Source organism: Anastrepha obliqua, chromosome 2 (genome assembly GCF_027943255.1).
Source record: "Anastrepha obliqua isolate idAnaObli1 chromosome 2, idAnaObli1_1.0, whole genome shotgun sequence".
Taxonomy (NCBI): Eukaryota; Metazoa; Arthropoda; class Insecta; order Diptera; family Tephritidae; genus Anastrepha; species Anastrepha obliqua.
Genome location: NC_072893.1, coordinates 17,222,232 through 17,248,265, shown reverse-complemented (window position 1 = coordinate 17,248,265; position 26,034 = coordinate 17,222,232). Strand labels below are relative to the sequence as shown.

The 26,034-nt window shown below is 36.5% G+C and overlaps 1 protein-coding gene across 1 annotated transcript in view; it reads right to left on the bottom strand.

Annotated features, from left to right (window-relative positions):
• LOC129237129 (proton channel OtopLc) overlaps positions 1–26,034 on the bottom strand; it is a 187,195-nt gene that overhangs the window by 5,671 nt on the left and 155,490 nt on the right. The window contains exons 3-5 of the mRNA XM_054871605.1: positions 18,942–19,059; positions 10,505–10,601; positions 5,070–5,264 (exon numbers count right to left, since the gene is read on the bottom strand). Of these exons, the coding sequence (XP_054727580.1) occupies positions 5,070–5,264; positions 10,505–10,601; positions 18,942–19,059 (410 nt within the window). The remainder of the gene's footprint in view (positions 1–5,069; positions 5,265–10,504; positions 10,602–18,941; positions 19,060–26,034) is intronic.

Here is a 26,034-nt window from a genome sequence, read left to right as displayed (position 1 = left end):
AGAATTTTTTAAAGGGTTTTTAATGAAAGTTTATTTTTCGTACAAAATTTCGTAGAGCTTTAAGTCATTTAAAGAATTTTTTTTAAAGGATTTTCAATGAAATTTTTTTTTTTTAGAAAATTTCAGACTACTCTAAGGCATTTAGAGAATTTTTTTAATGGATTTCCAATGAAAGTTAATTTTTCTTACAAAATTTCATAGTGCTTTAAGGCGTTTAAAGAAATTTATTAAGGACTTTCAAAGAAAATTAATTTTTTTTTTTTAGAAAATTTCATACTGCTTTAAGTCATTTAAAGAATTTTTTTAAGGATTTTCAATGAAAGTTCATTTTTCTTACAAAATTTCGTAGTCTTTAAGGCATTTAAAGAGTTTTGCTTAAAACTAATAGACATTAATAAAAAAGATGCTGCTTATCGCAAAACATTTCTCGGAGATAAACCACTATTGAGTGGTGCGCAATAAATAACTTTTGCTCGGCAAAACGAACAAAAAAGAGCAAACAGATGTAAGCTTTAGTATCTATTTCATATCTACTTCCTTAAATTGCTCGAATTTCGCAATAAATGTTAAGACGCAAAAGAAGAAAATACGCTTAACTCAGTTGCTGCTACTGTTGGTTTCACATATGTGTGTGTATGTGTGTAAGTATGTATGCATGTATGTATGTATGCGTGTATAAGTGTGAGTAAGTATGAAAGTGGATAAGAATAAATGGCTCTTCTCCGTTTTCAATCACTTTATAGGTCCCTTGGGAAATCTAACGTCACTGAATGAGCGATTGGGAAATGAATTAGAAAAAGTTTTAAAAGAATCCTTGCAGCAGTTGTACTTTTGTAAGCTTTGGGGAAGAATATCTGGAGATAAATAAATGGCCATATCCTGATTTGAATGTCATACAAACTTTAAATAAATTTTTAAATCGTAAACCAAATTCAAGTACTTTCTCAAACTAATTCTAAATTTCGCAAATGGCGTCGTAAGTCAATCCTGTTTGAACGCTTGGAAACTAGACAGCTGCAGTATACAAACAAGCAAGCAATTAGTCGTCAAAGTAAAGGTCGAAATAAAGATTTCCATTACCCAAGATAATTTTTATTACATATATTCGTAAAAAAAATATCGATAAGTGTTCATTTAAAGAGCGCGCGTTACACATTGATTGAGTTTGAGCGTAATCTGTCAATGAGCTTGTTTTTGGCATTTAATTACATCAGTCAACCGCAGGTGTGCTCTGTGATTTTCACTATGGATAAAAATATCGAACAAAGAATTTCCCTTTAATTTCGTGTTTTGAACGGGACTTCGTGTGCTGAATCGTTGAAAATGTTACAGAGCGCCGAGATGGCGAGACTCCTTTATCAAAAACATGGGTCTACGAGTGGTATAAGGCTTTTGCAGAGGGTCGAGAAGTCCTGGAAGATCCATCAACGTCTTCAACGGATGAAAACGTCGACAAAGTCAAGAAAATGGTGCCGGAAAGCGGCGTGACTCACGAATCAATTCCCAACATTTTACACCATCAATTGGGCATGAGACGCGTGCCTGCTCGACTTGAAGCAAGAGAGTTGAATTTCTTTCAAAAAATTCATCGGAAGAAGGTGGCTGAAGACATGCTTGAGCAAGTGAATTCGTTGCCAGGGTTTATTCAACACATCATAACAGGTGATGAGTCATGGGTATATGAGTTTGACATGCAAACCAGTCAACATGCGGCTGAATAGCGCTATCCGCATGAGTCGAAACCCAAAAAACCACGTCAAAGTCGGCCAAAAGTGAAGGTAATGCTCCTCGTTTTCTTCGATTATCAGGGTGTTGTGTACGCGGAATTCATTGGAAATGATACTGCGGTAAATAATGAATATTATTTTTGAGTTATGCGACGTTTGAGAGAGAAGGAAGGAAGTGCGTAGGAAACGGCCCAATTTATGTAAATAAAACTCATGGATCTTGCACCATGATAACACACCGACTCTCAAGGTTCATATTGTAAATACTTTTTTTTAACAAAAACTCGGCAAACATCATCGAACAACCACAGTATTCACCGGATTTAGCCCCCTGAGACTTTTTTCTTTTCGCAAAACTTAAATTGCCACTCCGCGGAGACCGCTTTGAGTCGATAGAGGCCATTAAGGAGAATTCGCTGAAGGAGCTGAAGAATATCTCTTCAAACGCGTTTATAAGGTGCTTTGCTGACGGGACTAATCGTTTTCTAACGTGTATTGCTTCGAATGAAGCCTATTTTGAAGGCGACAAAATACATTTTGATAATTAACGGGAGGTTCTAGTCAAAATCGACCAAAAAAACGTATTCTTTTGTATTGCTTTATTTTCATCCTTAAGGTCTTAAAAATATGTAGGCAAAAGGATATTTCCCTATCTGATTGATTTTGCGAGTTATAGCGTATACACGGGAGAGCCAAAAAACAGGTAAAAGCGCGCGCTCGGAGCCGTTAAACGCGTTTTTCTCGACGCGGGACGCTATTCCGCTTCAGCGACTAAGCCGATTTGGACGTTTGGTGGCTCAAACTAAAGATTATTCAATTTAGGCTGCCTTGAGCAACTGCTTTTTGTGAAAAAATTTTTTAGTATTGTTTTCTTAACGTTAAAACAAATAAAAAGAGGGGAAGAGGTGTTTTTTTTTAGAAAGGGTTTTTTTAAAAATCGGAAATTCATAAGACCTCCGGAATTTCATCCATTTTAAGATTTTTTTTTTGGTTTTTTCGTTTCAGATCACTTGGCAGGACTGTAGAGTGCCCCGCGCACGACCATGAAGGCTGGAGCTACCATTTTGTATTATATGTAGGAGAGAATGGGGAGTTGTGAAACGGGTTTTGTTTTTGGACCTGTATTACTCAAAATCTTAATATTCTGCATATGTCAACGATGGAATCTTTAGTGAATGAATACTGGAAGCTATTGGTATGGCCTATTTAACAAAACTACAATTTTCCTTAAAATTAAAATTGTATATAATAATATAAAATATAATACAAAATACAAAAATGTGGGGAGTTGTGAGACACCATGGTTTAAATCAATAAAGATGACTTATTTTAGTTGTTAGTTCTTTATTAAGATGAAAAATGAAAAAGAAAAGACAATTGTTATAAAAAAGTGTATAAAAAATGCAATGCCATCAATCTGATGATTCGCAATGAGAACATGTATAATAACCAGTTCGTAAATTGGCACACTTTAGGTGCACAGCTCGATCGCATACATTGCAATGAATGGAATTGTTTCTGCTTAACTTTTTCGGCATTGCACCTTTGCAGATGATGCAGAAATCTTCTTCTTCTTCAAATTCTGATGAACTTGAAATTATTGCTGCTGAAAGATGCGTTAAAAACGGTGTCTCACAACTCCCCAAATCGTTTTTTTTTTATAAATGGCCGCGTAGTCATAAACACATCGAAGCCAGTTCATGCCCAAGTGAATGTGTAAATTCAAAGCTAATAGGACAATTAATAATTTGTATATATTAACATTTGCAATTTGTTTCAACAACTGATTGAATGTATCGCAAAACAAATGATGAAAAGAACTTACCGAGAAATTCCAAAACACAGTAACTGGAGAGACGCGTCGAATGCGTGTAAATATGACCAATGCTAGCTGAAAAGTGAGATCGCATCGAGAACAGTTGTTGACACTTAAAATCGAATGTAAGCAAATGAATAATGCCGAAAGGTAACAATGTCTCACAACTCCCTGTGTCTCACAACTCCCCATTTTCGCCTACTCTCAAAAAAAAAAACATGAAATTACGCACATTTTCGGGCCTTTGGACTAGAACCTCCACATAAACAATTAAAATATTTTGCGTTTTATTGAACGATTCCCGGTACTTTTTGACAGAATGCATTTAAAAATAATTTTATTATAATATAAAGGCTGTATTTTCTCACTTTTTTTGTATGCCTTCTGGTAAACTTTGGATATTTAGATCAAAGAATATCAAAGAAGAAATCTTTCCCTGAATATCAACACTACGAAAAAGTGAGAAAACGCATTTTCTCTCTCACCAGCAACTATGAAATTTCGTTGTTATTTTTTCACAAAAAATCTTATTTGTCATATTCTCGTTAACTTAGAAAAAAACTACACTCGTACACTCTCCTTCAATAAAATCTTTAACTAAAAAAATAAAATGTAAACATCGTATAAAAAAAAAAGAAAATAAATAATTGGCGCGTACACTTCTGTTAGGTGTTTGGCCGAGCTCCTCCTCCTATTTGTGGTGTGCGTCTTGATGTTGTTCCACAAATGGAGGGACCTACAGTTTCAAGCCGATTCCGAACGGCAGATATTTTTATGAGGAGCTTTTTCATGGCAGAAATACACTCGGAGGTTTGCCATTGCCTGCCGAGGGGCGACCGCTATTAGAAAAATGTTTTTATTAATTTTGCTTTACATCGTATAAAACTGACAATATTTTCGCTTTTAATTTTTCAAAGTGCCCATTATATACAAGTAATTTATGGCGCGGAAAATATGTTGATTCACTACGTTGACTTTACTGTTGACGGGAAATGTAGCGGATTCTGTGTTGCTCAGTTTGCAAAACCATAAAAAAGCCACTTAAAGTGAGAGTACTTCAAATAATTTATACTTTTGCGGCATCAGGAAAATATGTATGTATGTAAGTGCATATCCAGCAAGCATTTAGTATCTAAATATATCTACATACTGGAACTTCATAAATTTTCATTAAATGCATAAAAACGCTTACGCTGTCCAGCTAGCAAATAAATCTTCATAAATTCAAGGGTTATGAGAGACCGCGCGATTTTATTTCACGCAACTCAAGATGCTCGACGATTAATACGTGGATACATGCATACATACAAACACATACATACCCACAACCATGCATGTACACACACACATCCATCCATACATACGAAAGTAAGTAAAAAGGATTATACAGAGTTACAGCAGTTGTTTCGTTCCACTTCATTTTTACTACTTTAATTTTCACACTCCCACATACATAAATGGGTGTATGTACACATTTAACGTTTTCCCGCAAATTATAGTACATACATATGCGCAAATATACTCACCCACTGCACCCATACGCAGATAGAAGGATCCATAGTGATGTTGTCGACCGAGCGGTGCCAGCAGCGAGGGCCTTCGGGCGGGTATAACCGTCGGTATGCGTTTGTTATGCATCGAATTGCTGTCAGTGTCCGATTCATCCATACTATCCGAGGCAGTAGAGGAGCGCGCTTTTGACGCGGATTTGCTTGGTGATGCTGCAGCGGTGAGAGAAAGAAAGGAAGGATAAAGTAAGGATTAAATAACATTAGTGTTCGCTTGCATGTTTTCGGAAATATTTATTCTGTTTTTGTGTTTTGCGGTGAACACAGTTGTGCACATTGAAATCCGGGCAAGTAGTGGAATAGGTGACAAATGCATGCCATTGACAGGCATCAGATGCAGGTTGAAATGCGTGCGATGAAAGCTTTTTGTTATTAATGGTAATTTATTTTTCGAGAAAATTAATTTTGAAAGTGCCAAAGAAGCTGAGGTTAGGTCAAGTATAAGCAAAATTAAAGCAAGAAATAGCAAAATTTTTGTATTGGCATGGCGAAAAAAAAAATGTGGTACGAAGGAAATTATTGCAAAAGTTCGATTCAGCAAATCTGCCATCGAAGATTTTTTGAAAAATCATAAAATGAGCGACACTCTTATACGACGAATAGTCCCAGGAGCTGTAAAAATTACCAATTGAAAGAAAAAGCGCATCAGCGTAAATAATATTTTTCAAAAATATCTAGGACATTATAAAGGGAATTTGTGTAAAAGTGTAGAAACATTCTTACGAGTCATTGGTTTCTGGTTTATAGGAGAGTATGTAGCCAAAATGGGCATAAAGAGTATACTGTACTGAGTATAAAATATAAAAGTATACTCTCGTTTACACAGCCAAAAGAAACTATCTTCCTCTTATTCTATGAATGCCCTGCCCTATGGAAGGCGAGGATGTTAACCCTGGCAAACCGCTTTTTGAAAACCTCGTAGAGCTGACCAGCATAGCAAAACAACCTTATATAGTAAACAAACCTATACGATTCCTCAATTTCAGACTGGGTATAGTCCTGAAGAATAAATCGTATAACTTGTTGGTAGCCAGGATGTATTACAAAATGATGCGGAAGAACTAACAGGATTCTTGGTGAATCAGCACTTCAACCAGCTAATCACAAAAGCAATCTTCAGTGGAAAACCTCTCCATACTGGTTTGAAAGTTAAATAACCCATACAAAATATTTTCTTTTGACTGCAACAGTGCATCAAAATTGCCTATGATGTCCGAAGGACAGCAAATTGATTAATAAAAAGTAATTTTCTTGGGCGAATGAAAATACAACAATTTTTGTAACGAGAGAATGTCATACGCTTGAAGAATCGACAAATTAAAATATCAGCTGGGTCGGAGAGTGCTTTTTTCACAATGCCCTGTCTCTTCTTGTGGTACATGGAATAATACACGCAGGCAGATGATTTATTAAAATTTGATACCTTCAGCTATTGCGCAATATCAAAGAAAAACTCATTTTGCAGGAAGCCCTGTCTATTGATGGCATTATGCATTACCCCTTTATAGTGATGGCACGACATTTCCTTTTATGAAGAGTATATAGGTATTATCGTAGAGAAAAAATGATGAGCAATCAATCGGAAGGGGAAATAGTCAACATGGTACAGAAGATATAAGGAGCAATCAATCGGAAGGGAAAATAGGAAATAGAAAATACAGAATAAATGAGGAACAATCAATCGGAAGATAAAATAGGAAGTAGACAATACAGAAGAAAGGAGGACCAATTAATAGGAAGAGAAAATGGGCAACATCGTACAGAAGAAAGGAGGAGCCATCGATGGGAAGAGAAAATAGGCAACATCGTTAGAAAAGAAGAGATCGGCAATCAAACGGAAGAGAAAACAGGCAACATCGTAGAGAAATGTGATGAACAATCAACAGGAAGAGAAAATAGGCAACATCGTTCAGAAGAAATGAGGAACAATCAATAGGAAGAGAAAATAGGCAACGTCGTAAGGAAAAAAATGATAGACAATCAACGGGAAGAAAAACCAGGCAACATCATACAAAAGAAATGATGAGTAATGAATGGCAAAAGAAAATAGGCAAAATCTTAAGAAAAAAACTAATGGGAAATCTATGAGAAATCAATGGAAATTTCGAGCTACTTCAAACTTGCACTTTACTATAATCTTACACTATACCAAAACTTTACCAGAGCGGGAAATAAAACTCACTAAAATAAGACAAATACTAAAATTTATTGATGAAAAAATTAAAATACATTCCCATCTCCTGTAAAACAGCTAAGGTTCTAATGTTTATCAAGCCAGGAAAACCAGCATGTCACATCATATCGGCTCATATCTCCGATGATTGCCTTATGCTTTCAAAGTTAATGGAAAGACTGCTTGTCAAGCATCTTAGTCACTTAATTGAACAGAGGAATACAATTACTACGCGCCAACTTGGTTGCCGAGCAAAGCATTCAACCATCAATCAAGTCCACATATTAACTCGAATTATTGAAAACGCCTTTGAAGAAAAACTGTGTTCCTTGACATGTCTAAAGCCATCGACAAATTATGCCGCGGTGGTCTTCCCAGTAGGATTAACGCATTACTACCAACACAATAACACAACCTACTAACATCATGTTTGCCAGCTCGCTTTTGTCGAATCAAATAGAGGGATATATGCTCCGCCCTCAAAGAAATTAAAGCTGGCATTCTGCAGGGTAGTGCTTGCGCCCCATCCTTTACTTGCGAATTACCCATGAAGCAGCCGCGTTTGCAGACGAAACGGCCATTTTTTCGGTTGGTAAACCGCAGTTCGAGTCAATTGCAAAACTTCAACGTCACCTCAACAACATCTCTGAATGGACAACAGGATGACGCATAAAGTTAAGTGGCAAAAATTGATATGTACCTTTACCTACAACAAAATCCGATACCTGCCTTTGTACATACACGGACTACAAATCCCACATCATAACACCGCTAAATATCTGGGTACGATTTTAAATACTAAACTCAAATGGAACGAATATGTTAAAAAGAAAAAAGAGGAATTGGAAATGAAATACCGAAACATGATCTGGCCTATAGGCAAGCGATCTGCTTTATCCTCATTCCAGATGCTCAAACCAATATGGATGTATAGAATCTAATTAGGAGGTTGCTCAAGTACCAGCAATAATTTGCAAATATTAGGTCGAGGGGAAAAATCCATTATTGATTATTTATTATTGTAGCCAGAAATAATGGCCCCAAACTAATGCAAAGGTTTCAAGACAAAGTCTTGAAATGTGCTGTTAACATGCCTTCCCGTACTAAGGCAGTAGCGATCTCGAACGTGATTTTGGTATTGAGACAGTTGCTGTGATAATCCAAAAATATGCCATATTGCACATGAAGTGGCTCTTTCACCATTTTAATAGCAAAGTTTCAGTGGATAGAAAGACTCAAGCGTAAAAATCCGAATCACTTCACGCAGCAGCCAACTACTCTGAAGGAAGTGTGCAGAGCATCATAACAGTGCAGCTGAGGAGCAGGTGTTGATGTGATTCCACCTCATCCTCCATACAACTGACACAAAAAGGACTTGTAGTAATGCCGAGTCTCACAGCATCTATACCTCATCCCCAATGTGCTGTAAGAGCATCGAGAGGGCGAAATTCGAGAACTGAAATTTTGTTAGCCTCAAGAGATCCCTCGTGCGCCAACCAGTTTCGTGGCCTGAAAGATTTTCTGACTTAATCAGTTTGTGTGTTTGTCCAGTGTTCGCTGAGTTGACACGAAGCCCACCTCTCCAGGATCCAGACATCCCGATCGTCTCATTTCGTGGTGAAACTACCTCACAAGTCCCCTGTTTGCCCAACTCATCCGCATCGCAGATTCCAGCTATGCCGCTATAACCCAGACAAGCCTTATATTATATCAAAGAAATAGCGAAAATGAAGTCAGGCAATCTTGAACCAGTTTCGAGTGCACGTAGCAGTTATTACACAAATTAGTAGCCAATCAGCTGCTTCTTTAATTGCCGCTACCTCTTCATGGAATACACCGCAGTGGTCCAGTAACCTGAACTAGAATCTGTTGGGGAGCTCCTCGCAGAATACTCATCTGCCATCCCTTCTATTCAACTTCAAGCCATCCATGAACAGGTTCACCAGGCCCTGCCTCCAAATAATGCACCCTGTCTACTCTTCCCTTGAAATGGAATGTGAGTGGAGACTGGTCAGCTTGGATTAAGCAGGAATGCACATTGAACAGTCGTCAAGGGGATGAACCCAAAGCTTTTAAGGGCGCTTGAGTGTCCGTAATTGAAACTCTTAGTCTGGTTGCGGGACGTGTAGCGACAGCTTTGCCTGCGAAGTCTACAGGTACCACATTTAATATTGCATTAAGCGCTAGAGTAGGAGTAGATCGAAGCGCCCCACTGATTGCAACGTGCGAATATAAGAAAATTGGCGTACGAAAAGCAAGAACCAATACCATTCATATACAGAATATACTCCAATGGATCCTGAATTCTACGCCAGAAGTTGCGAAAAAAGGTCCAGATTGAACATCAATTCCTTCTAATATATTCAAAGGATTTAAGCCATTGCGGAAAGTAGAGTGAAAATCTAGACAAACGAACCAGTCAATCAACGCCGTAGGTGAAACTGTGTCGAAGGTTTTAGAAAAGTCGGTGTAAATGCAATCAATTTGGCACCCAGAAGAGAATGCTGAAATACAATACTCACTAAACACAGTCAAGCTTTTGAGTGTAGAACGACCCGATACAAATCCGTGTTGATTTGGGCGAATTGAGCTCTTAACTGACTTATCTTTGAAGACGCATCCCAAGACCTACGTTCAAGATAGGTTTATGACTTCATTGACATGAATATAAAATAGCAACAAAAAATAATAAATTTTATTATTTAATTATGAATTAATTAATTTTGTTTTTGTTGTTTTTTTTCATACACAGTATAGAAAACGAAATCTTTATCAAAATTTTTGGCAAAACCTTTACTTCTTAATGCGGCCGGATCTTAATTGCCGCAACTGTATACGCTTGCAAGGGTTGTTTTATTACGCAAGAAAGGATGTTCGGCGCGATTAACGTTGATGTTTGGTAATGACACGCGTAATGGCGAAAATAAATAAAATGGTGGAAAAACATTTTAATTACCAATACTCTTGTTTTTTCTACATTTTTTGATTAATTATTATTCTTGTTGTTTGCTTTTTGTTTGTATTTCGCTTCTATGTATGCGGTAAGACATTTTTGTGTTGGAAATGAAAAATTAAATGACATGTCAACAGTTAATTGAATAGTTTAAAATTAAATGAAAACTTTGGATGAAAAATTCGTAAGCTTTTCAGCTAAAGGGATGCCTGCTCACTTGGTATTGTTGTTACTAATTTTTTTTTTTTTTTACTTCCTGGTACTTACTTATATTTGCCGGGATTTTCGGACGACCCCACAGCAGTGTGGCATACATGAAGAGCAGGAATATCATACTTCCAATGTACAAGTATAAGTAATACACCTGTGGAAGAAGGAAAATAATTAAATTGAAATAGAAAAATATGAAATCGGTCAATGACTGAGGATTTAGAGAAATATACGAAGTTTGTTAAAAAAAATAAGGTGAATTTGCAAATTTCGTGGGCTACGTACATTCGACTTTCGATTGTAATTATTATTTTTTGTTTTTTGGTTTGTACCCTCGTCTTGAAGATATGTTCACGGTTTTAGCAATATAGTGGCTTAGTTTGTTTGTGAGAGGCATAAATAAGGCAAGAGTTTTGCGTGTTCGGCGATTTTCTGCTATCGACTCGTGACGCTCCTATACTCTTCCATTGGGAGGATTGGACTTTGTTTGTTGCTGACTTAAAACTAACAATTTAGAAAAGAATAACAGTAATAGTTATATTTACTATATCGCACCCTAAATACAAAAGGGTCACAACTCAAAATTTTCCAAAACTGAGTTTTTTGCATAAATTAATTCAGAGTACACATTTCTAACTGCTGCAAATATTTCGTTCACATAACTATCTTTTTTAACTGCAAAAATACAGTTATGTCTGTTTTTATGTCAAGTGTGTTGCTTTTGCACGATCAACTAAAGAGCATTATTTTGAGTTGCGTTAATGGGCTCAAGAACAGCTGATTAGTTTTATTACACATAAAGAGTTTTATTTTGAGTTCTGCCTCTACAACTGTAAAAAGTGATACATTTCGTGGTATATTATTTTGCATTGTGCCTCTTTAGTTGTGAAAAGTGAGTTCAATTAGGTTAGGAAACTTATAAAATTACAACATTTTATCAGTTAAAAAGGCACAACTTAAGATAATATCACTAGTTAATCGAAAAAATTTCAGTTAAAGAGTCATAAATCAAAATTTTGTTTTATTTTCGCAAACATAATATAAAATTGAAAAAAATATAGTAGAACCTTCTTCAATGTTGTATATTTTCATGATGGAACAATATTTTCTTTAAATATTACAATAATTTTTACATAAAACGTTTTTCGTCTCTCCTGAAAATCTTAATATAGTATTTTGAGTTGTGACCCTTTTGTATTTAGGGTGCGATATATGTATCTACAAGGTGGCGCAGAAAGGCAGACAATGACGTCGTATGTCAACCATATTTGTCCCTTATAATGTGTTTTTATTTCGTAAAAAGTTTATTGAAAAACCAAATTGGATGATTCATTTTGCGCCACTTTGTATGTTATCACATTCCTTGAAACCTATTCATTTACTTCGATCTGAATACATTTTTTTCAAAATTTTATTTAAAAGAAAGCACGGAAGATTAATAGCCAGATTGATAGGATGATCGTTACATTGCCTAAACAGGATCCCAGGAAGAGGGCTGCTGACATTGATATTGACATCATCGGCCTTAACAACCGCGCTGTTAGTTCAGCCTTCTCCAAACTGGATAAAGAAGCAAAGCGAATGGGTGTGTGTAATGGTGCACGAGGACAAAACGAAGTACCTCCTTCCATCAAACAAACAGTCGGCGCACTCGCGTATCGGCATCCACGACATTGTTGACTTTAGTATTTTTGGGGTTTTAAAAGACTTCGTTTATTTAGGAACCAGAATTAACATTAAGTTGGCAATTGAGTATTAAAGTCGTCTCTCGACGAACAAAACTAACATACAAGGCTCTCATCATGCCCGCCCTAACGTGTGGCGCACACTGGGGATTTTTGTACAGAGATGCGGAAAAAAGTATACATCCCAAAAAATATTTACATTTTTACTACTAACGAAGTTGTATATATTTGTGTATGAAAAGAACATGTTTAAAAACTATTTTTTTAAAAAATTTTAAATTTTTTCAAAAAACAATGTTTTTTAAAATTCATAAATTTTAATTTTTTTTTTATTAATATAAGCCAGCAAATATTTACGCACAGGATACATGTAAGTTCATAATTCTGAATTACCCTCAAAATGTCAAAACAAAATTAAAAGTGTTTCGTTATCATTATGCACACACTAGAAAGCGTTTAGTTATTATCATTGCCAAAAAATAATCAGTGGCGCCTGGTGGCACCTGCAATTGATTAAAACTGAAAGAGACGCTATTAAGCAACACGTTGATACTAGTTTCTGACCGTAGGTAAATGTAGCTCAACTTGCAGATACAAGAATATGAAGGAATATAATTTTTTTTTTCGTAAAATTAATTATAAATAGATAATCAAATGCTTCACAGCCTTTGTTCTTCCGGCTAAAATATATAAAAATATCGTACCCTAAGTGAAAAATAAAAAATTGGAAGTCGGCTCAAGCAAAAGGAAAAAAAAACCACCTTGGGCTTTGAAGTTTTTTCTTAGTCAGTTCAATACTATAAAAAAATTATGCTTTTGACATATCTATAAAAAAAACTGTAAGTCGGAGTTCAGTAATTCTTTTTGATTTTATTGTTTGTTCTATTCTGGAATTTAGAAATACCATTAAACATTGCGTAGGTGGTATGTTGCAAATTTGACTTTCTTCCGCTAAATCCCCAGTGAATCCGATGAAGCGACGCTTGGAGTATTTGAGAGAAAGATTCTGTGTAAGCATTTTGGACCTTTGCACTTTGGCCACGGCGAATATCGCAGGCGATGGAACGATAAGCTGTATGACAGGGACGGCAGAAGCCATTGATGCCAGCATAGATCGACAAGTAAGAATGGAGTTCTTTCGAGAGCAAAAATCAAAATCAGTTGCGTTATATTATAGTCAGCGATGAAACGAGACTAAATAGAGTTGATGTTAGATGGTAGGAAGTATGTGCAAGTTCGTCCATGGTGAAAAGATTTTTAGAGGTGCACTACCGTTATTCGGTTCTGATGTCCGTCAGGATGTCGGTACAAGCCTTTTGGATGGTCTCTACGGGCAAAAAACGTTTTCCTTTCATGGCCAAATGCAATTTTTCGAGTAGGTAGAAGTCGCAGGGAGCCATATCAGGCGAATCCGCTGAGTTATTGATGTTTAAAATACGATTTCTGGTCAAAAAATCAGTCACAAGAGTTGATCGATGAGATGGTGCATCAACATGCAATAAACCCCAGCTTCATCCTTCACGATATTCAGGGCGTATTCGACGAATGTGATGCAACAAACGCTTCAAAATGCCAAGATAGAAAATTTCATTGACGGTTTGGCCCATTGACTTGATTTTTGACTTCTCCAAACGGAATTTTTTGGGTGGTGGCTCATCTTAGACGACGCTTAGTTTCAGGTTCATGTTGGAAACACCACTATTCATCACCAGTTAGAATGTTGTAAACGAAGTTCTCGTCTTTTCCCGCCTATTTAATGAGGTCTTTCGAATGTTGAATTCTGAGCAATTTTTGGTCCTCAGTTAACTTGTGCGGCATGAAACGTGCACAGATCTTTCGTAAGCCCAAATGATCAGTTAAAATGGTATAAATCGAGCTTAGTCTGTACTGCGACAGAATGAACAAACTTGCTTCGCGTTCTCCAGGGCCTTCATTGCAGCCTAACTGTCACTGAAAACTATATTACAATCTGTTTCCCGCTCCATCTCCTCTCGATTATCTATTCGGCTACTTTCAGAATGGCAAAAATTTCCGCTTGAAAAACAATTGCCATTTCCCCCATAGCATAGTGATACTTAGTACTATCGTTTAAGTACCATCCGGCTTCAGACCCTATTTCATTCTTGGACCCATCGGTAAATAAAATATCTGTCAAACCTCTCTGAATGCATTCTGTATTGCTCCATTCCTTCCAAATGAAACTGTGGGTAACAGGTCGTCTTTAGGTGCCAAAAACAGTGGATACTGCTCAGATAGCAACTGTGTCCCGAAGTTCCGTCTTCATGCCAAAAACCATAATTATGGAGTCAACACCCGACAGCTATTAGAAAAAACTTTCTATAGTTTTGCTGTTTCATGCACGGATAAATTTTAATTCAAATAGGTGACAACATCAAGCTGAAATATTCTTACACGCAAGCAATCTAAGACCCTCGGCTTTCCAGTGATGCGAAAATTGAGGAATTAATTTTGAGTGATGCTCTTTCGAAAAATATTTTACGATTTTCTGTGTACTTGTGTACCATATTTGGACATATTAGTGGATGCATATAAATTATTAAGCCTTTATTTTTCTAATTTTTTTAATGATTCAGTTGCTTATGAATTCCACTCCTAAAGAGCAGTTCCCTGTAGCCTTAAGCAGCTACCAACCGTGCAAGTATAGGCGTACAAATTATCCACGCGAAATAATGCAAATCAATATAATCCTGAAGCATTGCGCACCACTACTCCACTGACGCTGTTGACATATGATTGACCGAAAAAAGATTTATTGAACTCTCTGCCACCACGACAATCGATAATATCAACACGCCAGGCCACACAGCCAAGCTGTTTGCAAACGATGACTATTAATGCCGACTAAATGCACTTCCGCAATCAATGGATGGCGTTGAAGCGAGTGTAACAAACAAACCCACACACACACCAACAAAGGCGCACAACACAAAAGCAATATTTCTAATCCTTCCCAGCGAACGCCTCGAAGTATGCAATAACAATTTACGCGTGATGGAAACGGGAATAACTTTAACTACAGTGAGTCAGCCAGCCAGTTAGCGTGCGAGTCGTTAGTTGCAGCAGCAGCGACAACAGATGACAAAATGATATCGCCACAATGCGTCTTATAAGCACTACGTATAGATGTATGCATGTATGTGTGTGTGTGTGTGTAGGTGTAGTAGAAGTAGAAGGATTACAGCACACAGGGACAGCACGACATTTGTACCAAGCAGCAAGGAATTAATGTTGTCTGCAATTGAACATGACATGTGGCATGACTTTCAGTCAACCAAAACAGCCAACCAGTCGAACCACTAGGCAGTACAACAACAACTTGCCATAGGCAATCGAAGCGCTGCAAACACTGGTGAAGCAGGCGCACGGCTTGTCTAGCAGTTATCTATGTAAGTAAGTGTTGTTGTTGTGGTTGCAGTTGTAGTTGTCGCGCTTGTCTTGTTAGCCATGTTTTCTGTACTTTCAAATTGTCTGCAGGGAGTTGCCTAACATATTGCAACACAGTGACAAAATGGCACACTCACACGTTAACAGAAAATAAATACAAAAATAAAAACAAAAACGCATTTATCAAATTGAACTGGTGTTAATTTAAATCGTTGCTGGTGTTTAAAAATTGATTTTTTTCGCTTTTGTACCTTTACGACACTTTTCAGACAATTTGCCCGCCAAGACAAATGACTGTAAATGGCTAAGCATTGGGTAGTAGTTAATTGAATTTGTTGTTGTGAGAAACAAAAAGCACAACGTGCAAAGCTAGCAAAAGGCCAGTAGAATGAAAAATACTTCCATTTACAATTACGTGCGGATAGTCAAAAAAACAAAATTTATGGTGCTACTCTTGAATTTGTTCTTGGGCCACAGAAATTAGACTCCTATTTCTTTATTTTTTTTAATATCTACCCAACGCTTGGAATTGAATTATTGAGTACTGAATTATTGAATTCCTTTGCAAAAATGCACTTTTCCATATATTTGGTATAAAATGTTTACCGATTGATATTATTTAATCGCCGCTTTAAAATACTATTCATGAATAATATAATAATAATGAAAACAATAATGTTTTTTTAACTTTTGGAACTTTTTGGACTTTGTAAAGCATTTTGCGTAGGAGTGAACAATGGTATTACCCAGTGGCTATGAGGAAGTTGAGCCAAGTTATAATAAGGACGCGAATATGGCGACACGTCCCTAATGACCTAAAAAGTATTGAAGTATTTAGGTATTCAACTTGACTGCAGGCTTACTTTCTGGGCTCAGATACGGCATGCAGCTACCAAAACATCAAAGGTCACGAGAATGGGATTAAGGGGAAACATCGGTGGGCCAACACAGAGCAAAAGAAGGCTAATCATGGCGGCCACAAACTCAATTCTCCTGAGGAATTTTGCTAAACTGCAAAGCACCGGGGGCGGCTATGCATTAGAAGTTTTCTTCCATGAATATTGTAGAAGTTGTAGAGATGAGGAAGAGGAAGAAACAGTTGAGTACTTCCTTTGCAATTGCCAAGCCTTAGCTAAAATCAGAGCAGGTTGTCTAGGCAATCATTTCTATAATTCTCTTACGGAACTGTCTGGCGTTGGGATGGGACCAATCCTGCGTTTCATAAGCGCCCCAAAAAAGTTCCATAAAGAAAAATAAATGAGGTTCCTGTGGCACGCAGTGGAATCACAACGGACCTGTAAGGTCTAAGTCAGTTGGTTGTACAGACCGACTACCACCATAGCCTAACCTAATCTACAAGTAAGTAGTTAGACATAATGTCAACGGCACAAACACCTTGCGGGCGTTCAATGAGGTATGATTTTATTAAATGTAATGCTGTCGATGAAAAGTTAAGCAAGTTGCTAAGTTTGAAAGCATTATTCCGATACCGTAACCACACCTCTAATAACTTAAAGCTTTCTATATTATAAAAATATGTATACATTCGCTTGGATTATAATAGTTTTGGAAGGAATTCTGCCTTTGGTTGGTTCCACAAAGCGCAGTAATAACTTAAATACAGATCTCGAAACATGAAGTATATCTTCTCTTACTGTCAATCTCCCAACTTGAATCCTCCTATCGGTGAAACTGTTAAACTCAACCAGAAACTGGGTACCTCACAAAGTGGGAAGACTGACAACCTGCCCTAAAGCAAAGAACCTTATACCAGTATTTGTTGTCGCTGGCGATCTGCCTCCTCTCAGTTGAAAAGGTTGGTCACATCCCTCAATTGCGACAAAATATACTTTGAACATAAGCAAACTATTTAGGAAGTAATTTCCAGATACAAAAAAATCAAATCAAAATATTTGTTGTCGCTAATCCACATTGTGAAAGCAAAGTCTGCACAAGACTGTAGAGCTAATGATGATGCTGATTCTGTCGTTTGTCATTGTACTGCTTGCATACTCACACCTTATATGTTACCCACTTTCTTAGCTTTCATTATAAATTAAATTTTGTGTATACGAAAATCGTAACGACTTTAAACGAGGAAAATGTGCCCGGTCTAATTTAATTTTTTTGGAGAGATGCATTTTTAAAGTTATTGTAAAAAACATTGCTATGGCTTCCACATCAAAAAATTCTAAGTTCGTTTATAGTAAAATAAGGGTGGTTAAATTCCAAGGGCCGATGTTGAATGTGAACCACACCTAAACTTCAAGTTTTTTTCTGCATTTTATTTGACACTTTTAATTTCAGACTAATTCAATTTGAACCGTGGAAAGATACACAATTGACCAACGCGTTAAAGTTATTCAGGCTTATTATGAAAACGGGCAACAGTGAATAACCAATTTTCGAAGAAAATCATCTTCAGTGATGAGACACATTTTCACCTCAGTGGATTCGTCAATAAGCAGAATTGCTGCATTTGGGCGAATGATAATCCAAGAGTGATTGCTGAAAAACCAATGTACCCACAAAGAGTGACTGTTTGGTGCGGTTTATGGGCCGGCGGCATCATTGGGCCGTATTTTTTCCAAAATTAGGCCGGTCAGGCAGTTACTGTGAATAGTGTTCGCTATCGTGAGATGATAACGAACTTTTTATGGCCCGAATTGGAAGACATGGATTTGGACGACATGTGGTTTCAACAGGACGGTGCCACTTGTCACACAGCTAACGAAACAATGGCTCTTTTGCCCGAAAATTTTGAGGGCCGAATAATCTCACATCGCGGCGATGTTAATTGGCCGCCAAGATCATGAGATTTGACACCGTTGGACTTCTTTCTTTGGGGTTATTTGAAAGAAAATGTGTACGTCGATAAGCCAGCCACAATTCAAGAGCTAAAGTATGAGATAATTCGGCACATTAACGGCATAGAACCTGAATTATGCCTCAGCGTCATCGAAAATTTGGATCATCGGATGGAGGTGTTCCATACAGAATTGAACTATACCAATACCAAAATCAAGACCGGCCCTTAAAACTTAACCACCCTTTATATTGAACTTCCCAAAGGGAACGTCAGTTGGCGCCTGACAACTCTAGAGGGGTCCATGGCCAAATTAAATTATATTAAATTATGTGACAAATATAAATAGCAACCCCCGTATATCATCTTCGAAAGGTAATCAATAAATCCTAAACCTTTTCATGATCAAAACGCGCTCAAATGTTAGAAATATATTAATGATGTGTACTTTAGAAATATTAAATATATCTCATAAAATAGGAAGCGTACTTTATACTCATAAAAACAATAAATTTACGAAAAATAAATTTCTAGTGCTTATTTAAAAAAAAAAATTGGAGTCGACCATGCCATAAAAAATTACTATTCATTTACTTACCTCATAAAACGAAGGCGGTATATAAGTGGATATAACTTCAGCCATGGGAAAGGCGATGCCCATTACCACCAACAATTTGCCATACAATGCAGAGAAGAGTGTAGCCAAAGCATCACCACTGAAATAAAAATAAAATATTCCCATAAAAACATTAGATGCCAGAAACCATTAAGGCTCAAATATAAAAGCTTACGCACAGCCAATCATTTTCGATTTAAGCAAAAGCCTAAAACGCGCCAATATTACACACAAAACTATCAAATATGCATTAACTTGCTCTAACTGCACAAATATGTATGTATGTGTAAGTGTACATCTTCAACCCCATTTGCAAACCCTTCACTTCGTACACAACGGAAATGGTGCAGTTAATTTGGTGAACACCTTTTCGTACTTAACCACAGCAATACCAGCAACAACAAAGACAACCGCAAACTGTCTATTAATTAGCACAAGAAAGCCGCACACTTGAGTGACAGCTACAACGAAAGTGTCTACTCGTATTAAAGGAAATGCATATGGCGAGCACATACGTACATATTTACATACACACATACATGCATACATTTATGTAGCCTGCAGTTAAAAGCCAAATTGTTCAGCAAACATTCTAGTTTTTGAACTGGTATTTGAGGCAAGAAGTCATACTAGTTCGTGAGTGCCTGGAATTGGACCAGTTGCAGAATTACCAATTACAGTTATATGCGAAATAAATGGTAGTTTGTGGAAAAAAAATATCCATTATTCCAAACTTCCCAACCAAGCTCCCGTTTTTGGCGAGTCACTACAGACGTACTGATAAAACACAACACCTCTTTTGTTGGAAAAACAGTGATTACCCTCACCAGACAATGACGACCATTCGAGGCATATCTGCCTTAAGAAAGCTCCTCATAAAAAAAAGCCCATTTTATATTGCATTTCACTCCATTTGTAGAACAATATCAGAACGCGCACCACAAATAGGAGGAGGAGTTCGGGCAAAATAACCAATAAAGGGTGTTGGGTTGATTGGAGTGATGATTCACCAAGAATCAAATTAGTGCTTCTTCACCAGTTTGTTGCCACATCCTCGCTACCACCAAGTTGATAAAAGTTATTCCTTCACGACTATATCCAGTCTGTGCGAGTGAGGCACCTTATAAGGTTGTTCACGTCTACGCCAGTTGTTCGAGAATAGTGGGTTGACAAGGGTTAACATTCTCGCCTTCCATAGGGCAGGGCATTTACAGAGGGAGTGGAAATAGTTTCCTTTTCTCCGGTTGACTACAACTATGGCAGTATACTTATATATTGTAAGGAATACCCATTTTTGCTGATACTGCTACTCTCTATGGGCCAGAAGCAGGTTATCACTGCCGTGAGTCTGCAGGAATCCTCTTGCTTCATATTCATCAATGTTGACGTTTATTTGTGCTTGTAGGGGGGCCATAACGGTCTGCTGACTTTGCATGTTGTCTGGTCTCTGCATCTACAATCCGCGATTCGCAGATATTTAAAGTGTGAATACCGATTATGCAAGAATGTTATTCAAGGCAGATCTCCCTCTAGCCAGTTCATCTGCTTTTTCATTACCTTCAATGTTTCGATGTCGTTAACATTAACGCCTGCTTTATTCCACCTGTTTAGAGGTTATTTACACTCAAACCGCAATAGCTGGGCTATCCGAAAAAATAGCGACATGGCCATTAAAAAAGTAGCCTGCGATTAGAAGCCTAAAAGCTTCTCCTATTGCCAATACTTCCGCCCGGAGGACACTGCAGGCATTAGGGAGACTCACAGATTTTTCAATTCTAAATCAATGAAAATATATGCCTGCTCCAGCGCCACCATCTGTGTAGACTGCAGTGTTGAAGTGGTTTAGTAAAAATCCCTTAGTACATTCCTCCGGAGATAGAAAAAAATGGCAAAGTTCCTATTTAATGTCACCGTGGAGACGATGTAATCGGTCCTCCCCGAGAGGAACTGAGTTTGTCGCAAAAATAGACTGGCATCGCCATAAGTTTTTTCCTGCCAGTTTCATTGAACCTATATGCATTCATGTTTGCCATCATATATGGTCTAAGCGCCAATTATATTACAAGGTGAAGTCCAAAATAAACAAGACTGGTGTCATAAAAATGTTTTTGATGGCGCTATCTTTTTAATGAGTTAGTGCGTTGGAAGTTACATCCCCATCTGACTTCCAGTGAAATTTTGGTGACGTTCGGTTAAGTGAAGGCGAAGTTATTGTGTCAGTATGTTTGTGTCATCGGTACAAAAATGAATTTCGAACAAAGAGCTAATATCAAATTTTGTTTTAAAATCGGTAAAACATTTACCGAAAAATTTCAATTGATGAAAAAAGTTTATGGTGATGATTGTCTATCTCGTGCCAGAGTTCGTGAGTGGTCTACACGTTTTAGAGAGGTCACCCAAAATCAGTAATCACCGAAAACTCCATTGAAATTGTTCGTAAATTTATAAAAAATGAAACGAAATTATCGTTGAAATTCATGGAATTGGAGTTGAATATCTCCAAAACATCGATTGATTGCATTTTAACTGATCACTTGGGCTTACGAAATGGCTGTGCACGTTTCATTCCGCACAAGTTGACTGAGGACCAAAAATTGCTCAGAATTCAAAACTCGAAAGACCTCATTAAAGACGCGGGAAAAGACGAGAACTTCATTTTCAAAATTGTAACTGATGTTGAAACGTGGTGTTTCCAATATGAACCTGAAACTGAGCGTCAAAGTGTCGAATGGACGAGCCACCACCCTAAACATCGCGTTTGGAGAAGTCAAGAATCACGTCTATGCTCATTTGTTTTTACGATTCCAAGGGAATTGTCCAACGGGCCACGCCGTCAATACAATTTTCTATCTTTCTTTGTTGCATCGCATTCGTCGAATTCGCCCTGAATACCGCGAGGACGAAGCTAACGCTTATTGCATGATAATGCACCATCTCATCGATCCACATTTGTGACTGATTTTTTGACTAGAAATCGCATATTAAGCAGTCATCAATCACTCACCGTATTCGCTTGATGAGGCTCCCTGTGACTTCTACCTATTCGGAAAATTGCATTTGGCCATGAAAGGAAAACGTTTTGCGTCCGTAGAGGCCATCCAAAAGGCTTGTCCCGACATCCTGAAAGACATTGCGGATTCCAGTCAATGAGTTGAACTACTCTTTCGAAAAGCTTTTAGATCGCGCAAAACAGTGTATCGGGGCCAGAGGGGACTATTTTGAATAAATAAACTCAAAGTTATCAGAACAAAGCTCCTGTCGTTTCCAGTTTAGCTCAGTCTTGTTTATTTTGGACTTCACCTGGTATATGCCCAAACAATTTTTTAGAACATGGATCCATAAATGAAAATTTCTAAAAAATGTAATAAGTCGAGATATTTTTGATGTAATCCCAGAATCCCGTTATTCGTTGCGATACATACATTTCTGAAATTCGATAAACATTCAATAAGTTTTATAATTAGTTTTTCTAAGGAGCAAACTTTTTTTGGGATATAAAATAATTTAAGTTAAACCACAGAAAGTTCTTAAAACAAAAGTTGGCTCGCAGATTAATAATTTTAAAATTTTTGTTTTAATCATTTTCAATTAGCAGTCTCTTTGGGAGCTAAAATCACCGAAAAGAGTATAAAAAATAAAATAAACTGAGGTAACACCTAGATTTAAATTTTGGGTGCAAGAATATCAACCCATTTAAAGCTGGTATTCTAGGGATGATTTAAATTTATGGTATTTCACATAAAAGCTGAGTAGAAAAGCAACACTTTATAAGTAAAAGTTGCATAGACTTTCGAATTGGCAATGCAATTCTATAGTTCCTGTAACGTTAACTCATTTCCTAGAGGGTTATATTCCACTTGAACACTACTGCACTTTAACCTGAAAAAGTTAATAATTTATACCAGAACTCACAGAAACTAATCCTGAGATTTTTATTCAACAAAAGCACCTAAGTCCCGTAATTCCGGGATTAACATCCCTTATAAATATAAATACATATGCGCAAGCGAGCTTAAGTGTTGTTTATGTTTAAAGATGCCGATAGACAAGCGAAAACTACACATAACCCTAACATTTTTGCCATTGAAAGCAGCAGCCAGCTGTAGTGGAACAGGGCCGACAGTGCCAAGCGACAGAAATTAAGCTAATGACGAGCGATGATGCACATTACAGTGCAGTCACCGGCTAATGCTCGAGGGTTGAGTGAGATAATGGCCTGATAAAATGGAAAAGCAAAAGATCACTGATGAAGTAAATGAGCGCCATAATGAAGCAAAGCGCTGTGTCAGTCGTGAAGGTAGCAAGGCAGTGGCTGAAAATTTATTGCAAACGGCAACACAAAGATGCGTGTACATGAGGTGGGCATGTGTGTGTGTGTGTTTTTTTTTATTCGTGATAGGGAAATATATTTTTATTTACTACTAGGATTACCATCGATTTTTTTACAATCGAACGTTTCTTGTGTTGCCACAACAAGTTTGATAGTAGAAATGGAATTTTTTTCGAATAAAAATAAGAACTGGCGATGCTGGTCTATTCAACGCAACTCGGATCGGAAATTGTAAGAATATTATTTTAATTAATTAAATTATTTTTTTAAGTTATTGTAGAAAATGATTGATGAAATTTATTCTAGCAAGTAATATATTTTTTTATATTTTTTTATTTTTTATATTTTTATATATTTTATAATTTTGAATTTTTTTTTTTCGATGAAATTACAAAGTGATGAAATTACCAGTTTTGCTAGGGGAATGGTCGGTCTATGATATTACGTTCGTTGCTTCCATATACTGAGAAAACGCTTTGATGTGTGCACAATTTCCCAAAAAGTTTCATGCGCGGAAATATCAAACTATGCTCTTCCGAATGGTAATCACGCACCTTATGGCTACAGCGACCGATTATAATTTGAAAAAAAAAATAGTTAAACGATAAATACTTTTTTTTATATTCGGATTAAGGCATTTAGAAGTTGCTATTTTGTTGAAGTAAAACTGAAGAAATTTCTTCGTTTAAATGAGATTTATGGTGAAGTAGTAAAAAGTAATGCTAGGCACCGCAGTTCAGCACTCTTGTGGAGAAAAGTTCCAACAAGAATGACTGGAAACTCGCCAAAACATATTTTGTTTTTTTTTTTTATTTTGAAAGCTAAGTCTCAGCATTGTGTAAAATCTCCGTATTATTAGTTTTATAATATCAGTAAAATTGTCAAAAACACCAAATTTTCCATGCTTTTGGTTACAATTAATTCCTATTGAAATTTTTGAATAATTGTTATAAATAGTTTAATTGTACTTTTTTAATGCCTATTAAAATATGTCTACTAGCCTATAAGAATCTATTACACTGTGTGACAAAAAAAAAAATTAAATATACTTTTATAGATACCTAACACAACTTGTGGGTATAGTAAAACTAAAAAAAATGGTGTAGGAGAAATTTCCAATACACCCCCAAAATCTCATTTTATGGCCATAAAACCGTTTTTCAGTAGGTTGATGTGAACAATCACTCCTAACTTCGCCAATTTCCATCCGATTTCGAATTTGTTTTTTTAATTCGAAAGAACAAAAACAAACCTTTATGACAGTGTGTTGATAATTTTTCTGAAATGACAACTGAGGAGACTGTAGACGGAAGTATTTGGAATTTTTTTATTTTTTCTCTATTTTTTCAACTTTGACATAATTTTTACGATATTATCCGATATTGAGGATTTTTTTTAGTACTCTACTGTTATAGTAAATTTAACTTTGCGTCGAATGAGGTAGATTTGACTGTAATTGAATTAAAATTAATAGAGTTGTGTGAGTTTTAAGATCTTATTTTTTTTTACTAATTTGGTATGTAGGTATAACTTACGCTAAATGGGAATAAGGACGTGTTTTGATGCGTTATTATAGATATGTAATATTAATTGGAGTATATATGTATACATAAGAGTACACTGCACTGCATACAACAGAACTGGTTAGAACTTACGAAAATATCTGACATATTATCACACTTTTTTTTTTCAATAGAAATATGAAAAAGCTCCCAAGTGTACCAAAGTTCACACTGTACATTGATTAACAAAGGAAGTTTGTTATTATAATTTAACCTTATTAAATCGTTAAAGTTTTATTGTTTTGCTTCAATTTGTGAGAAAGAAATGTGCAATAATCGCAATAAGTTTTGTGTCATATGTGGTTTGTGGATCAAAAGCATTGTTTGAAGTTACAGAGTAATAAAGCTCTGGTTGATGGCTACAACGATTTCTTTAAGCTTACATAAAATACTTACACACAAGAGATATAAATCAAAACGTTGCCAGAAAAGTCGAATTTCTTTATATTCTCCGATGATGTGGCATCATCAGCCTTATCATAAACCAGATGATTGTTATTTTTGTAAAACGGACGTAAACGGTCATCATTATAAAACTCGAAAGCACATAAAGTATGCTGGTGTTGCAACTGTTGAGAACCCCGTAGTCTTGAAACGCTCGCTTCTCGATTTAAACAATGGATTTTACTTGATGACTTCAGATGAATGATGATGATCGAATTTCTTACAGAGAAGTATTCAAAACTGATGAAGAGAATGACAAATGTACCGTAACATACTAAACTCCAAAGGGCCGTTTCCATGCATTTTTAAGTTTGGAACCAGTTCCGTTGTGTACTGCACCGTACCGCACCGTACCATACCGTACAGTGCTGCACTGCACAATACTCCAATAAATATTATGTGTTTATAATGACACTTATCATTTTCATGCTTCGAAACGCGCCCTTATTCCCATTTAGCGTAAGTTATACCTACATACCAAATTAGTAAAAAAAAATAAGATCTTAAAACTTACACAACTCTATTAATTTTAACTCAATTACAGTCAAATTTAGCTCATTCGACGCAAAATTAAATTTACTATAACAGTAGAGTACTAAAAAAAATCCTCAATATCGGATAATATCGTAAAAATTATGTCAAAGTTGAAAAAATAGAGAAAAAATAAAAAAATTCAAAATACTTCCGTCTACAGTCTCGTCAGTTGTCATTTCAGAAAAATTGTCAACACACTGTCAAA